The sequence below is a fragment of the Sorex fumeus genome, unplaced genomic scaffold (genome assembly GCF_029834395.1).
Source record: "Sorex fumeus unplaced genomic scaffold, SorFum_2.1 ptg000100l, whole genome shotgun sequence".
NCBI classification, from domain to species: Eukaryota; Metazoa; Chordata; class Mammalia; order Eulipotyphla; family Soricidae; genus Sorex; species Sorex fumeus.
Genome location: NW_026606157.1, coordinates 7,179,572 through 7,194,115, shown reverse-complemented (window position 1 = coordinate 7,194,115; position 14,544 = coordinate 7,179,572). Strand labels below are relative to the sequence as shown.

At 48.7% G+C, this 14,544-nt stretch overlaps 1 protein-coding gene across 18 annotated transcripts in view; it reads left to right on the top strand.

Moving 5' to 3' along the window:
• Positions 1-14,544, top strand: part of C2CD5 (C2 calcium dependent domain containing 5) — a 92,803-nt gene that overhangs the window by 13,139 nt on the left and 65,120 nt on the right. For 16 of the 18 annotated variants that reach the window (XM_056134671.1, XM_056134666.1, XM_056134659.1 and 13 more), the window contains exons 3-6: positions 4,432-4,603; positions 6,861-6,956; positions 10,681-10,836; positions 12,951-13,146. In XM_056134671.1, coding sequence (XP_055990646.1) covers positions 4,432-4,603; positions 6,861-6,956; positions 10,681-10,836; positions 12,951-13,146 — 620 coding nt within the window. Of the gene's footprint in view, positions 1-4,431; positions 4,604-6,860; positions 6,957-10,680; positions 10,837-12,950; positions 13,147-14,544 lie in introns of those variants that run through there. The other 2 variants (XM_056134674.1, XM_056134673.1) reach the window with 1 other exon arrangement.

The following is a 14,544-nucleotide window of genomic DNA, read 5'->3' as shown; positions in this document are numbered from 1 at the left end:
AAAAGTAACGACGAGACTAGAATCCTGCTAGGGGTGGGAAAGACTATCTGGCCTGAGCACCGTAGTCTGAGATCGAGATGGCCCTAGGAGAGCAATTCTATAAGTTTAAGATATTTCTTACTGTATCCATACAAAATGATTTATATTATATTCTTATATGCTTGTCGAACAAGGAGAGGAGAGACACACCCTTGGGATTATGCTCTAGGGTGGGTCGTCCTGCTGAGAAAGGATCTGTCCTAGGAGCGGCCTTCCCAGAGGCTAAGAGTTCTACCCCTATTGATTGTGACCGCACCTATGTGTAATTGTTCCCCCAATTCCTCATGGAGAGAGGATTTAACTAGACTGTAGGAGTGGGCTGGATGTTCAGAAGGGATTAGAAGGAGATCAGAAGGAAGAAGCAGAGGGTCAGAAGGAAGAGAAGCAGGATGAAGGGGAATGGAGAAGGAGAATGAAGTGGCATGGGGGATGGAGAAGGGGGCAGAGACAGAGATGAAGAGAGAATCAGAATAAACTACGACTAATACCTACCAGCCTGGCCCTCGTTCCTTCCTCCGCCTGACCATCGCCATCAACCTCTCCGGGGTGGGAGAAGGGTGAGACTACCGAACGCGGGCGGCGGGAGAGATAGAGACACCGCCGCTGTGTGCCGTGCCCCCTTTTGTGTGAGTTTACACAACTACCTAGTTGCATGTGTATATTTTATTTATTTTTTTCTTTTTGGGTCACACCCGGCGATGCTCAGGGGTTCGTCCTGACTCTGCACTCAGGAATTACTCCTGGTGGATGCTCAGGGGACCCTATGGGATGCTGGGAATCGAACCCGGTTTGGCTGCGTGCAAGGCAAATGCCTTCCTAGCTGTGCTATCGCTGCAGCCCCACGTGTGGATATTTTAAATAATTGAGTTTTTCAGAGAAAAGAGGCCCTCTCCCGTTGACAGGGATTTTGCCAGTGGTCCTTGGGGGCCCCGGGACCATTCTTAGCCGCACTGGGCACAGCTAGTGTGGTTACATGCTGGGGATCAGACTCAAGTTTCTGGGCATGCAAGACGTGTGCTCCACCCCTCGAGCCATTTCCTGCTCTGTTTTGTTCTTGGTGGTGGGAGTCGAACCCAGGGCATCATAACATGTGGAGCATGTATACCACCTCTACGATTTCCTGGCCTGGATCTCTCTCAAAAGCAAACCAGCACATCTGTGATATTCACAATAATTCCTTCATGTATTTTGATTCTTAATCTTCAGAGGGTTGTTACTGTGTCTGGCATATCGAATACGTCACGGGGAGCTTGCCAGGCTCTGCCATGCGGGCGAGATACTCTCGGTAGCTTGCCGGGTTCTTCGAGAGGGGCGGAGGAATCGAACTCGGGTTGGCCATGTTGGCTGTGTGCAAGGCAAACACCCTACCGCTGTGCTATCGCTCCAGCCAGAGGGTAGCTTGCAGGCTCAGGATCATCCAGGAATTGAACAGGTGATGGAGTAAAGGAAGAATCTTTTATAATTTAAGTGTTAAGGATTTAAAGTTCTAATGATTGCGGAGATATTGTTTAGCCAGAGCATGTGCAAGAACACAAGCATGAAGGTACCGGCAGAGGAACAAAGGCATGCGGGTCTCGGGGCTGAGATCTCCAAGCCTGCTCGGATCGGGGCTGAGCATCCTCCACCCAGATCCTCCACCTTCCAGTAGGCAGGGTTCACACCCACTAACTGACCTCCCTGGCACTGTGTAATCCCATCAACGGCCAAGACCCAGGGACTATAAAACCCAGCTCCCGGAAGCGTGCGTGCAGCTGCATTTGTGGCCGTGCAACATCTTTTTTTTTTTTTTTTTTTTTTTTTTTATCTCATTCCTACTTTGGCCAAACTGGCAGGCTACTGAATGTAACCTGCCCACATGGCAGAGTCTGGCAAACTCCCCGTGACATGCCCAGTATGCCAAATACCAGTAACAATGATGGGTCTCATTCTCCTAACCTTGGAAGAGCCTTGAATATGGCACTTTTTTAAAAATCTCAGTTCTAGGACAAAGGAGACGTTACTGGGGCCTGCTTGAGGCAATCGAGAAACAACAGGATGATCGTGATCATGATATACAATAAAGAGATGGTGATTCAGCGAACCACGGATTTGCTGAACGCTCTTTCACGTTTACTATAGTGACAAACACTCATAGATTGTATTTGTTTTCTGTTTTTTTTTTTGGGGGGGGTTCTCCCAGGCTACCCCCAGTGGTGTCTGCGAGCCCACTAAAAGTCTATCTTAGGCATTTATATTCTGTATATAAATGACTGAATGTTAAGTGCCGGCAACCCCCCTCCGGAGCTCTGGCCTGGTGGCAACCAGGGCTTCATTGTATAGCTACTATAAATTAGTCCTTTATATTCTGCCCTGGTCTCTTACTGCAGTTTCTGACGGCGTGTTTTAGCCTTTCTTAGCTTTCTTAGCCTTTCTTAGCTTTCCTACCATGCAGACAAGTTCTCAGCATCATGAAGTGCGAGGATGCTTATCATAAACAAACTCCCGTCACTTCTCCCAGAGGGCAGCTAAGCAGTCTTCACCACGGGCTGCCTTGGGCTCCGGGTTTGGGTCAGCTGGCTGCTGGGCCGTCTTTCTGATTAAGTCCAGATGTGCACAACCTCCGAACCCACAGCTCTGTCAGAGATTGGATCACCCTGCGTGCGTAACATGCGCTAGAGGAGGCAAAACTGGATCGCTGTCCACAATCGTGCCCTTCTAGAGCGGAGGAGGAGGAACTGTCCGTAGCGCATCTCACGGGTACTGGGCCCCAGGGGGGGAGACGTCCACGCCCCGCCAGGCTCAGTGCCCGGGAACCCTCCCTGGCGGAGGCTTCAGCCCTGTTGCTCTCTGTCGTCAACAACGGTTGTGCTTGAGCGTCCGGCTCCCCGAGGACTGTTTGCTGTGGGCATTTTCCCTGCCCGCTTGGGGGTTTCCTGGTAACGTGGTTCTCAGACAACCACATCCTGGCGGAGCAGGTTAGAGACGGCCGTGCCACGGGATGCAGCGAGTGGCAGGAGTGAGCGTGCCGGCCCTTGTTCTTTCCGTGTTCTCTCCACCCCAGCTGCTGTGCCCGAGTCCTGCCGGTTGGCTCGGCCACCGTGTGCAGCCTGGGTGCCCGGTGTCTGCAACGGGGCCCCCGTCTTGCTGTGTCCAGTGGGGACAGAGAGACTGCGCGGGCTGCGCCCTCGGGACCTCATTACGTGCTGGCACCCCCTCTCCGGGGCTCTGGCCGGGTGGCAACCAGGGCTCCAGTGTATGACTTCAAGCGGGGAAGTCCTGCAGTGGCCTCCCTCCTTTCCCGCGTGATGCCTGCTTGAAGTTGTGTCACTAAGAGGCGCGGGGACCTAGCGTGGGTGGGTTTCATTTAGGAACCTAGATGGCAAGTACTGTGTCACTCTGACACGCCCGGTTTGCTTCTCGGAAATGGTCGTTGGAGGCTGCAGTATCCTCACACGCGCCTTCCTCTGGGGGAGTCTGCCGACTCCAGCGTGGTGTTTCCTTCGGAATTTTCTTTTTCTTTTTTTCTTTTTGGGTCCCACCCGGCGATGCACAGGAGTTCCTCCTGGCTCTGCACTCGGGAATTCCTCCTGGCGGTGCTCAGGGGACCATATGGGATGCTGGTACTCGAACCCGGGTTGGCGGCTTGCAAGGCAAACACCTTCCCCGATGTACTGTTGCTCCAGCCCCTCCTTCAGTTAGTTTTTGTTGGATGGAGTGGGAAGCGCAGGCTGATACGGAGAGAAAGACTTGGAATCTTCTTGCTGGCCAATCATCCTACCTTTGTGTTTGGTGGTGAACCATTCTTTTTTTTCTTTTTTTACTTTTTTAACTTATTTGGCATCTTGTATAGAAAATGGCAGTTTCTGGAGTTAGACGCTTTCCCGTTGTGCCTTACAAAAAGAAATTTCCTTCCTTTTGCCACCCTCGTTGTGGGTCCCCGGCGCCCACACGTGGGTTGGGGTGTGCTGGAGATCCCACTTTCCCTCGAAGCCCTGAGGCCAAAGAGGGAGTGGCATGGGGGGTGACTCCAGGGAGTGCCACCAGTCGCCTCGGTTTGGAAGGAAGCCCCTTGCTGTGCGCATTTCAGCGAGGGGTGGGGCACACCTAGTGATGCTCAGGGCTGTCCCCACACTGGGCTCAGGGTCGCTCCCGGGTGGTGTCAAGGGTCAGACTCGGCCCCCTGCAGGCCAGGCATGTGCTCCGGCCCTTTGGCTACCTCTGGGGCCCAAGCAGGGATTCTGTCCCTGAGCCGCCCCTGTCCAGGCTCCTCGCTCCGTGCCTGAAGACAAACCCTTAAGGTTTCTTTTTTCCTTAGAAAGAAGGATTTTTTTCCCTCTTAACCCTTGGAGCCCTGAAATGTCGGTGAGTGAAGATTCTTAAACTCTGAGGATTTCACCTGAGGGCTCCTTTCAGGTGGACGATGAGGATCTCCAGGACGAGCCCCTGCAGATCACGGTCCTGGACCATGACACCTACAGTGCCAATGATGCCATCGGCAAGGTGTACATCGACATCGACCCGCTGCTCTACAGCGAGGCCGCCACCGTCATCTCGGGCTGGTTCCCCATCTACGACACCATCCACGGTAAGGAAGCAGCGCCGGCCGCGGGGCTTCGTCCTCACGGACTCACTGGACCCGTCTCTGTGTTTAAAGCATCTTTTTTATAGCTGTGCAAGTGCCGTTAGTAGGACTCTCCTCTGAACACAGTGTAATGCTGAGTTTATGTTTTACGGTTACGTAAGTGCGTTGTTTAAAAGTCATCTGGTATCGTTATTCTTCCAGAATTTTTTCAGGTGGACAATATGGCTCTTTTTCTGCTTAAAAAAATTCTTCAGACGTTTTCTGTTGCCGGATGCAGAGTTCCCAAAGTGGTCTGGGCATTGGTGGCAGTCCTGAGATACTTTACTGTGTGGTCAGACTTGAGAACTGTTTCCAGCAGAATGCTTAAGCCCTTTGCTGTTTCTTTTATGTTCATTTTATTACTGTTGTTTTTTTAATAGGAGCCACACACATCATCTACCATTCTTACAACCACTTTTCCCCCAGGTGTACAATGGAGTTTTTTTTTTATGGGTTTTGTGATGTGCAGTGTTCGCACACACTGCATGCAGGGTGGAAATGAGAGCCACAGCTCTTTTTCCATTAAGCCAGATAGTAGAAGAGATTCAAAACTAAGTAATGTTATTTTTTCCTCCGAATAATTGTTTTTATAAAAGTGAATAGTTATTTAAGTGAAGTTTAAGGTAAAATTTTATAAATTTATAAATATTGGCAAATATTGACAGATTAGATATTATACAAATACATCTATAAATATGGCAAATATTGACAGATCTGACTCACACGAAGATTCTGAGCTCCTCCGTGGCTTTGTTTTTTGTCTCAGACCAAAGATGCTCAGGGCTTGCTCTGTGCTCAAGGACCACTTGGTGGGCTTCAGGGCACCGTAGGTGGTGCCAGAGATGGAACCAAACACCTGCCCTACCTGCTGTGTGATAGCTCTGGCCCCACTCCGCAGTGTTTTGGGGGGAGGGCAAGGTGGGGGCCACATCCGGTGGCACTCAGGGACCTTTCCTGGCTCTGCTCTGGAGTGATCCCCTGTGGTGCTCGGGGGAGCACGGTGCTGGGTCTTGGCTGTCACAGCCACATGCTGAGAATTAATCTGAACTCGATTGAAGTCATAGCTGTATGAATTTCCACATTGTATATTGTCTAAAGCTGGTTTATTATACGTCTAGCCCCCCTTTTTTGAGGAACGTAGACTTTTATTGTTTCGGTGAGTAAATGAGCAAATCATTCTTGACTGCCTTCCTCCATAGATTGTAATTTGGCATGAAGCCCGGGCAGTCAGTTGTACTGATTTTTTAATTTTGGAGCTATTGGTGGCAGTGCTCAGTGCTCCAGGCCTACTCCTGGCCCCGTGCTCAAGGATCACTCTCGGCAGTGCTGGGGAACCAGATGCGGTGTCAGGGATTGAACTGGGGCCATCCAAGTGCAAGGCGAGCGCCTTGATTCCTGTGCTGTCTCTGGCCCCTGGGCAGTCCGATAGGGATGGCATCCTTCCTATTTATGTGAGATGTTCTGAAAAATACTTTTTGACATTTCGTAGTTTTTTGGATTAATATTCATTGCAAAGGGTGAAACTTGATTTGTGTTAAATGAGGTTCTTAGCCCTTTAGAGCATTTTTTGAGTCCTGAAGATCTGGCTTTCAATCCTGCTCCTTTCATTTACTAGTAACGCCTTATACATTTTTTTAACCGTTATTTAAACTGCTGTTGCTTCCTCTGTAAAATGGGGGCAGGAATACCATACATCGAAGTTCTCTGGTTGATGTAAACATTTTGAGAGACGCTACATGAAACATTTAGAACATAACAGCTATTCACCAATGTCATTGTCATCTCCAGCATTATTGTTATTTAAGTAGCACTTCTCTCTAATTAGTCTTGCTTGAAATAAGTGAAGACTGTAGTAAAAATGAAAATTATTTATTGTTGGAGAGAGAGAGAGAGAGTACAGTGGGTAAGCCTGAATGTAGCCATATTTGGGTTTGATCCCTGAGCCCGCCAGGTGGGGCCCCTGAGCACAGAGCCAGGAGTCAATCCTAAGCATCACTGGGGGTGGCCCAGAACAAAAAAAAGCAAGAAGAAAAAAAAGGAAAAAGTTATTTATCTCAAATGTAGACTTGTTCTTCAGAAAGTGCATCAAGAAGCGACTTAGAATTGAAAAACTAGAAAACAAAGTTAGTATTGCTGTTAAACCATTGACATTTATTTGCTTGATTATTTAGGTTTTTTTTTTTTTTAACATAGCGCCTTGATTTTCCTTTTGGAATTCTAGGTATCCGTGGGGAAATCAATGTGGTTGTTAAAGTCGACCTCTTCAATGACTTAAATCGATTTCGGCAGTCGTCCTGCGGAGTCAAATTCTTTTGCAGTAAGTGAAACATATTTCATTACTCGTTTTTTAAAACAGGAAATGTAATCCTTTCTTAAATCTGGGAAATCGAATTAATATTTCAGAGGGCTAATGGAAGAAACCAATTGTACTGTGGTTTTAATGCCGAGGAGAAAAGTGTTTCAGAAACAGTCGCGCCACCTCCGGGGACTCTCTGCTTGCTTTTGAAGTAAAAGATCTCTCATTTCGTAGAAGCCCAGAGACAGATGGCTCAAAGAAAGCCAGTGGCTCAGTAGTCATTGGAAGAGGCCCCTGGCCTGGCCCCAGGAGTCGGGGGCGGCGGGGAGGGGGGAGTGTGGGCAGCGCCCCTACAGCCTTGGCCGGAACCCTGTCAGCTGGCAGCGGCCCCTGGATGCTGGGAGAAGCAGGACCATGGAGGCTGCTGGCCTCTTTCCCAGATCGAGGGGAAGCTCCATCTGCTCCTGCAAACAGCCTCCCTCGCTGAGATGCCACGCGTGTGCCTGAGCCCGAGCCTGGAGCACTTCCTGCTCCATCCCATACCCCGGCAGCCCCAGGGCTGTCCGGAGAGAGGCGGCGATCAGGGCAGGTTTTCCGTGCTGGGATGGGCAGACCAGCTCCTCCCCGAAGTACCACGTCTCTGGATGCTCTGGGAACGCCGGCCCAGACTCTCCCGCACCCAGCCCCCAGCGCGTCCTGGGCTGTGTGTGACCGGGGTGAGCCCATGTCCACCCAGGCCACTTGGGGTAAGAAAAACCACTTCCCCTGGAAGCACGTCCCGAAGCTGTGGCCCCACGCAGGTGCCCGCTGTCCCGAACCCTGGCCTTGGGCCATCCTCATGTCCGTCCGTCATCCGAGGCACCAAGCCCTTGCGGGCTTGACAGGAGAGGAAAGCAGTTGTCACTCTCTCTAGTATCTCCGAATCGGAGTCGGTGAGCCCCTGCCCCACGCATCCCGCTGGGATTCACACAGACCATGGGATCCTGTCGGACACAGGCATGGCCATTCGTGACGGATGCACGTGCGGGTCTTGCCAAAGGCCCAGTGGCCTTAGAAGTTACTGTCGGACACTCATCTGACAAGCCTACAGCCGTTCAGCTAGAGCAGGTTTAATTTTGCACATCGGGAATTAGAAGGCCTGGAAGAGAAGTTCTGAAGTAATTTCACATCATTATTTACTACTTATTAAAGGTTGATTTTTTTTCCTGTTAATTTTTTTTTTCATAAATTAGAACATTACACACTGTGTAATTATACTCTGTCCAAAAAAACACAGAGAGAGGTAGACGGGGGAGAAGGAAATGAAGAACCCAGGGTCAGGGATGTAGCTCAGTAATAAGCGCGCCCTGTGTTCGATTCCCAGCACCCACAAACAAACAACAACAAAATAAGGGAGATAAACATTTAAAATAAAGTTAAAGAGGATAAAGAATTGTTTCCTTACTCCAGTGGCAATGGGTCCTGTGAGCAGGGTGCAGAGCCGTGGGTGCAGGCGTGGGGTGGCCTCGGGAGTGACACAAGCTCTTGCCGGCAGCAGGCCACTTCCCTGGGTGTGGGTCAGGACTGGACATGGCTGGGCGTTCTGCAGCCAGCCTGGATTAATAGGCCGGGAAACTCTCAAGTACCGACTTAGCGGCAATACTCCAGTATCTAGCTTAAGAGACTTACACCTGGTGTTCTCTGGTCCTCTGCTTTAAGTCCGGTGACATTTGCTGTTGCACGTCTGGGTCTGATGAACATCCAGTGACGATGCCACCACTTGGCCTCTGGCTGGGGAGCAGCAGAGGACCCCGAACTCCTCTGCCCGTGGTTGGGTTTCCAGAGCTGCCGTCTGTGATGTACTATTATTTTCTTCTTTAAAAAGCAAACCGTTACTAACTTCTTTAAAAAACAAACGAACAAAAACCAAACTTTGTAATGCTATTGTCTATAAAAAAAAAATTCATATACTTGAGAAAGATGCAGGATCTCACAGAAGAAATGGATTGTTTTGTCTGTATTAATTTATTGACGTTACATTGGTTTGCAAGAACATAAGTGGTGTAAAGAAGTGTTTCAGGGGGTAATGCTGTTGCTTCTCCAGAGGCTAGTGTCCCTCCACCATCATTGGTGGCACCGTCACCTTCCCCTCTCCTGCCTCCGCGGCCTCATTTTCTGGTCAGTCTGAGGGTTTGTTTGCACTACGCCTTTCCTGTCCCTGGTCTGCTTCTTCTCCCTCTTGCCTGTGACCAGTTACTTGTTGCCCGTTCTGTCCCGTCTAGCATAACCCCCTCCATTTTAGTCAGTGTCGTTGCAGACAGTAAGGCCGCGTCTTTCTTCCAGCCCCTTAGCGGCCTTGTGTGTGTGTGTTTGTGTGTGTGTGTGTGTGTGTGTGTGTGTGTGTGTGTGTGTGTGTGTAGACCCGAATGTCCTCGTCCACTCATCTGCCCTTGGACGTGGCTTGCTGTCAGTGGTGCTAAAGCGAACAGAGTCATCTGTGTTTCTTTGTGGATGAGTGTTTTTACGATGATTACATAGGCGAGGAGCAGAAGGGTCAGAGAGGAGCTAGATTCACCGTGAGATGCAGTTACAAGCTTTAACGTTTGCGTTTCAGTCATACAATGATCCAACACCCTCCTTCCACCAGTGCACAGTCCCCACCACCAATCTCTCCGATATACTCCCCTTTCCAACCCTCCTCCTGCCTCCATGGCAGAATATTTCCTCCATACTCTCCCAACTTTTGGGCAAGTGGAAACAAACGTAAACAAATGGAACCACATCAAACTAAGGAGCTTCTGCCCCTCAAAAGAAACAGTGACCAAAATACAGAGAGAGCCCACAGAATGGGAAAGAATATTTACCCAGTACCCACCTGATGGGACTGGAGCGATATAGCACAGCGGATAGGGCGTTTGCCTTGCATGAGCCTGACTTGACCAACCAGGGTTTGATTCCTCCACCCCTCTTGGAGAGCCCGGCAAGCTACCGAGAGTCTCTCACCCATACGGCAAAGCCTGGCAAACTCTTCATGACGTATTTGATATGCCAAACACCGTAACAAGTTTCACAATGGAGACGTTACTGGGCCCGCTCGAGTAAATAGATGAACAACGGGAGGACGGTGCTGCAGTGCTATCCAATCTGATAAGGAATTGATATCCAGGATGTACAGGACACAAGTGGATAAATCTGTTTTTGATTTTTTTGTTTTTGAGGACTCTCATTCCTTTCTTCATAGAAACAGAACCAGTTTACATTCCCACCAGCAGTGGGGGCCGGGTGGAATTTGGGGTCACACCTCGTGTGTGCAGGGCCTCTCTCTTAGGTCACCGCCTGCCTCTGTGCTCAGGAGGGACCCCTGGCAATGCTGGGGGCGCATCTGCCATGCTACGGGGTGAGCCAGAGTCAGCTGCATGCGTGGCAAGCGCCCGGCCCTTCTAGACTGTTATCCAGCCCCGAATGGGGATTTCCTTTTTCTCCACATCTCTCTCTGCCAGCACCTGCTTCTGGCAATTTTGCTACTGGGCCTTTTCACGATGACTTTCTGTTATTTTACTCTGCAAGAAATCGATTACTTCTAAGAATAAAGTGGCTCTTAGAAGGCTGATTGGAAATGTTATTATTATAGTCGCTTAGAGATGATCAGAGCAAAAAGTCTTTGTATTATGCATATCCAAGAGGAAAGAACTTAGTTTGATAGTTAAGGAATAATCGAATCTAGCGCGTGACCAATAGAAGTTTGACCAGAACTTTCTCTTTGCAGCTACGTCTATTCCCAAGTGCTACCGGGCCGTGATGATTCACGGGTTTGTGGAAGAGCTCGTGGTCAACGAAGACCCCGAGTATCAGTGGATCGACCGGATTCGCACCCCGCGGGCATCCAACGAGGCCAGGCAGAGGCTCATTTCTTTAATGTCAGGTATTTTGAACAACGAACGAAGCTTCGTCCCTGACTGATTCAACACTCCAGTTGTCCACTTCTTTCTGTTATGCTGTCTAAAGATTATGATGTACAGATATCTCCCTACCCCTGGCTTGGCTTCTGAATCCATGCATTTCCGTCTAATACCTTTTTTTTTAATCTGGCTTTTGGGGCCACCCCCATCAGTCCTCCGTGATTACTCCTGACTCTGTGCTCAGGAACCACTCTGGCAGTGCTCAGGGGACTGACTGTCCAGGGCGCTGGGGATTGAACCCAGTCGGCTGCAGCTGCCTCGCCTGCTGCGCGACTGCTCTGCTTCCATCTTAATACTTCTAAGATCACCTTTTATAGCTTTGGGGATTTTTTCCTTGTTTCTGGGTCACTCCCGGTGGTGCTCTGGCGTCACGTGTGGTAGTGCTCAGGAGCTGAGCTCGGGACGGTCACAGCTGCAGGTCAGGCAGTGCCACACTCGGGGCTGTTTCTCCAGCCTCCGTCCAGATCCTATAGTCCCGTCATAGCCGGGCTGTCAGGAAAGTTTGGCTCATGGGGAGAGGCAGGAGCTGGTTTCTAATTTTCTTCCCTCCAGCATTTATTTCTAGTCTGATTTCAGGTAATATCTCTGATTTTTTGTTCAAAGATTGTTTTCAGTTTTCCTTTAACCACTTGTTATTTTTTATTTCTTTGAAGAACCTGTTTATCACCTAAGCAGTTTATCTGTGTGTATAGATGTCTTGATCTATATAAGAAAATAAGAATACATATAGTTACATATAATAATCTTTTTTTTGGGGGGGGGCACACCTGGCCGTGCTCCAGGCTTACTCTTGGCTCTGTGCTTGGCTGTTATCTGGCGAGTCTTGGGGGACCATTTGGGGTACCAGGAATCAAACTTGAGTCAGCCATGTGCGACATAAATGGCCTACCTGCTGTGCCTTCTCTCTGACCCCCAAATGTTTATTTGCAAAAAATTTATATACGTAAAAAGATAAAAATGTGCTTAATATGTTATTTAGTGTGAGTGATGGAATTGTCTTATATGTAAATGAATATAATGTTGCTCTATTACTTGGTATAAGTCAGTATTGTAGGTACCATAGAGTTTCTCTATTCATATACAGCGCTCCATCTAGGCAACACTTTTTCTTCAGCATCCGTTATTTTTGGTGGTTGGTCTGGGGGGCATAGCTCCTTGCCTGGTGCTCTCGGGACCATCCCAGCCGTACTCAGGGGACCCTGCAGTGGTGGAGATCAGACCAGGGTTCCTGCCTGCAAAGCCCGTTGACGTGGCCCCAACCCTGTAATATTCACTTTTTTTTTTTTGCTTTTTTTTGGGGGGGGTTCACACCCGGCGATGCACAGGAGTTACTCCTGGTTCATGCACTCAGGAATCACTCTTGGTGGTGCTCAGGTGACCATATGGGATGCTCAGAATCCAACCTGGGTCAGCTGCATGCAAGGCAAATGCCCTACCCGCTGTGCTATTGCTCCAGCCCCTGTAATATTTACTTTTTAAATCCATTTCTCCACCATCCTGGCAACTGCACTAGACTGGGACTTTATTTTCTGTGTTCACTGCTGTATGTCTAGCACTTAGAACAAACGGGGAGTGCCAGGCACACAGTACGCAGTCTATCTATGTGTATAGATGTCTTGATCTATATACCTTATTTTCTTATATAGATCCAGACATCTATACACATTGATACACTGTTCAGCAAATGAATGACAAATGAATGATCCTTCCTTGCACCTCTGTAAAATGCAGTTACTCAGCGGCTTCCTCGGAGTAGAAGGCTGTAGCACTGCACTGCACTGTCCTCCCGTTGTTCATCGATTTGCTCAAGTGGGCCCAGTAACGACTCCATCGTGAGACTTGTTGTTACTGTGTTTGGCACATCAAACACATCACGGGTAGCTTGCCAGGCTTTGCCGTGCGGGTGAGATACTCTCAGGAGCTTGCCAGGAGTAGAAGGCTAGACCAGAAAATCTCTTTGGTTCTTTTCAAACCTGAGAATCGATATATTTTGTTTGTTTGTTTTGAGAGGGGTCCCCTCTGTTGCTATGATACCGTGCCCGAGGATGAAGCAGGACATATTTCTTTCCCTTTGTAGGTGAACTGCAGAGGAAGATTGGCCTGAAAGTGCTGGAAATGAGAGGAAATGCGGTTGTCGGGTATTTGCAGTGCTTTGATCTGGAAGGCGAATCCGGGTTAGTGGTACGCGCCATAGGCACAGCCTGCACGCTGGATAAACTCAGTAGCCCCGCATTCCTTCCCGCGTGCAGTTCCCCATCCAAAGACATGAAGGAGTAAGTATGAGTCAGTGGATTGTTTTCATGGCACCTGTTACCTTTCACTTCCTCATTTTCATTTTATTTCGAACATTTTAGTAGAGATGTTCACATTGAGCTCTTTTCTATGCCAGTTTCCTTACTAGGGATGACTACCACAATTTGAAGCTCAAAACTCTTTAGTTATTCCTAATATTTTATTCCTACGGTCTCAAAATGACGTTTAAGCTGTGCAAAATCAAACTTACTCTAGATTTTTAGACAGTGTGTATCTGAGGCATGAAATTACTGTTGGTCATAGAGAGGTTTGCCTCCTGTCTGGGGGCCCTTAAGTCCCTGTAGCCCATAGTCCAGTTACACTCACTTTCCGCATCCTGGAAAGGTTGACAGTCTTGTGGGTTCAACCTCCAGTGCCGGCTGAGGCCAAGAAGTGTATGTGAATCACTGTGTGCAAAAGGAAATAGCCAGGATCGTGTAAACTGGACATTGGCAAACTTTCTCAAAAGCCAAATAGTAACTCTTTAGGCACTTGCTATGTAGCTTCTTATTTTTTTCTTTGTTGGCCAAACACATAGGAACTTGCTGTTTCTGATCTAAAGGACTGAAAAAACCTTCCTCTTGCCTGGATTTGACTTCTGTGGCATCCTTCGCATGTCTGTAGGAGATGTTAGAAATGACATTTTTTGTTGGTGGTGGTGGTGGAGAGTGACCCCTCTCTCTTGTTGGGGTCTAGACCGACTGACCGAGACAATCAGAGCTAGTCAGAACTGCAAGGACTCATTCCGTCCTAAAAGGCATCTCACGGGAGCCTTTAATCTAGAAGTTCTTTTGCATTAAAGGACCGATGGATTTTAAATGACCAGAAGGTTGAGGTCAGTAATTTTGCAGGCAACACAGACGCATCCATGGATGCAACTAATGAGTGTTGCACGTGTTCAAATAGAACTCGGGCCTCTCCCAAAACGGGTTCATCCTGCCCCCTCGCTCCAGCCCGGCTGACCTGTGGCTCTCCGGTCTTTGCTGTAGCAAGATAGCGGGTAGTCAGAATTCTGTTCCTCAGAGATTTGAAAATGCTTCCCAGCTTCGTAGTGGCCAAAGGAGACTTAAGTTAGACCGAGACTGGCGAGCTCTAGAAAGTTTCCTCTTTAAAGGTTTATTGTCTTTTTTTTTTTTTAACAAAAAAAAGTCCATAAATCTTTCTTATGGTCTCCAGTTAATTTTGATCACAAGAAGAAGCATTGCTTAATTTTTTTTTTTAGGAAGCGTTTTAAATAGTGATTTGCTTATATTCCATTTAAAGTCTCTTTTCAGTTGTTACTTGTTTGGGGGCCACACCCTGTGGTGCTCAGGGGTCACTACCGGGGAGCTCGGGGACCGTTTGGGATGCCGGGGATTGAACCTGGGTCGGCCACGTGC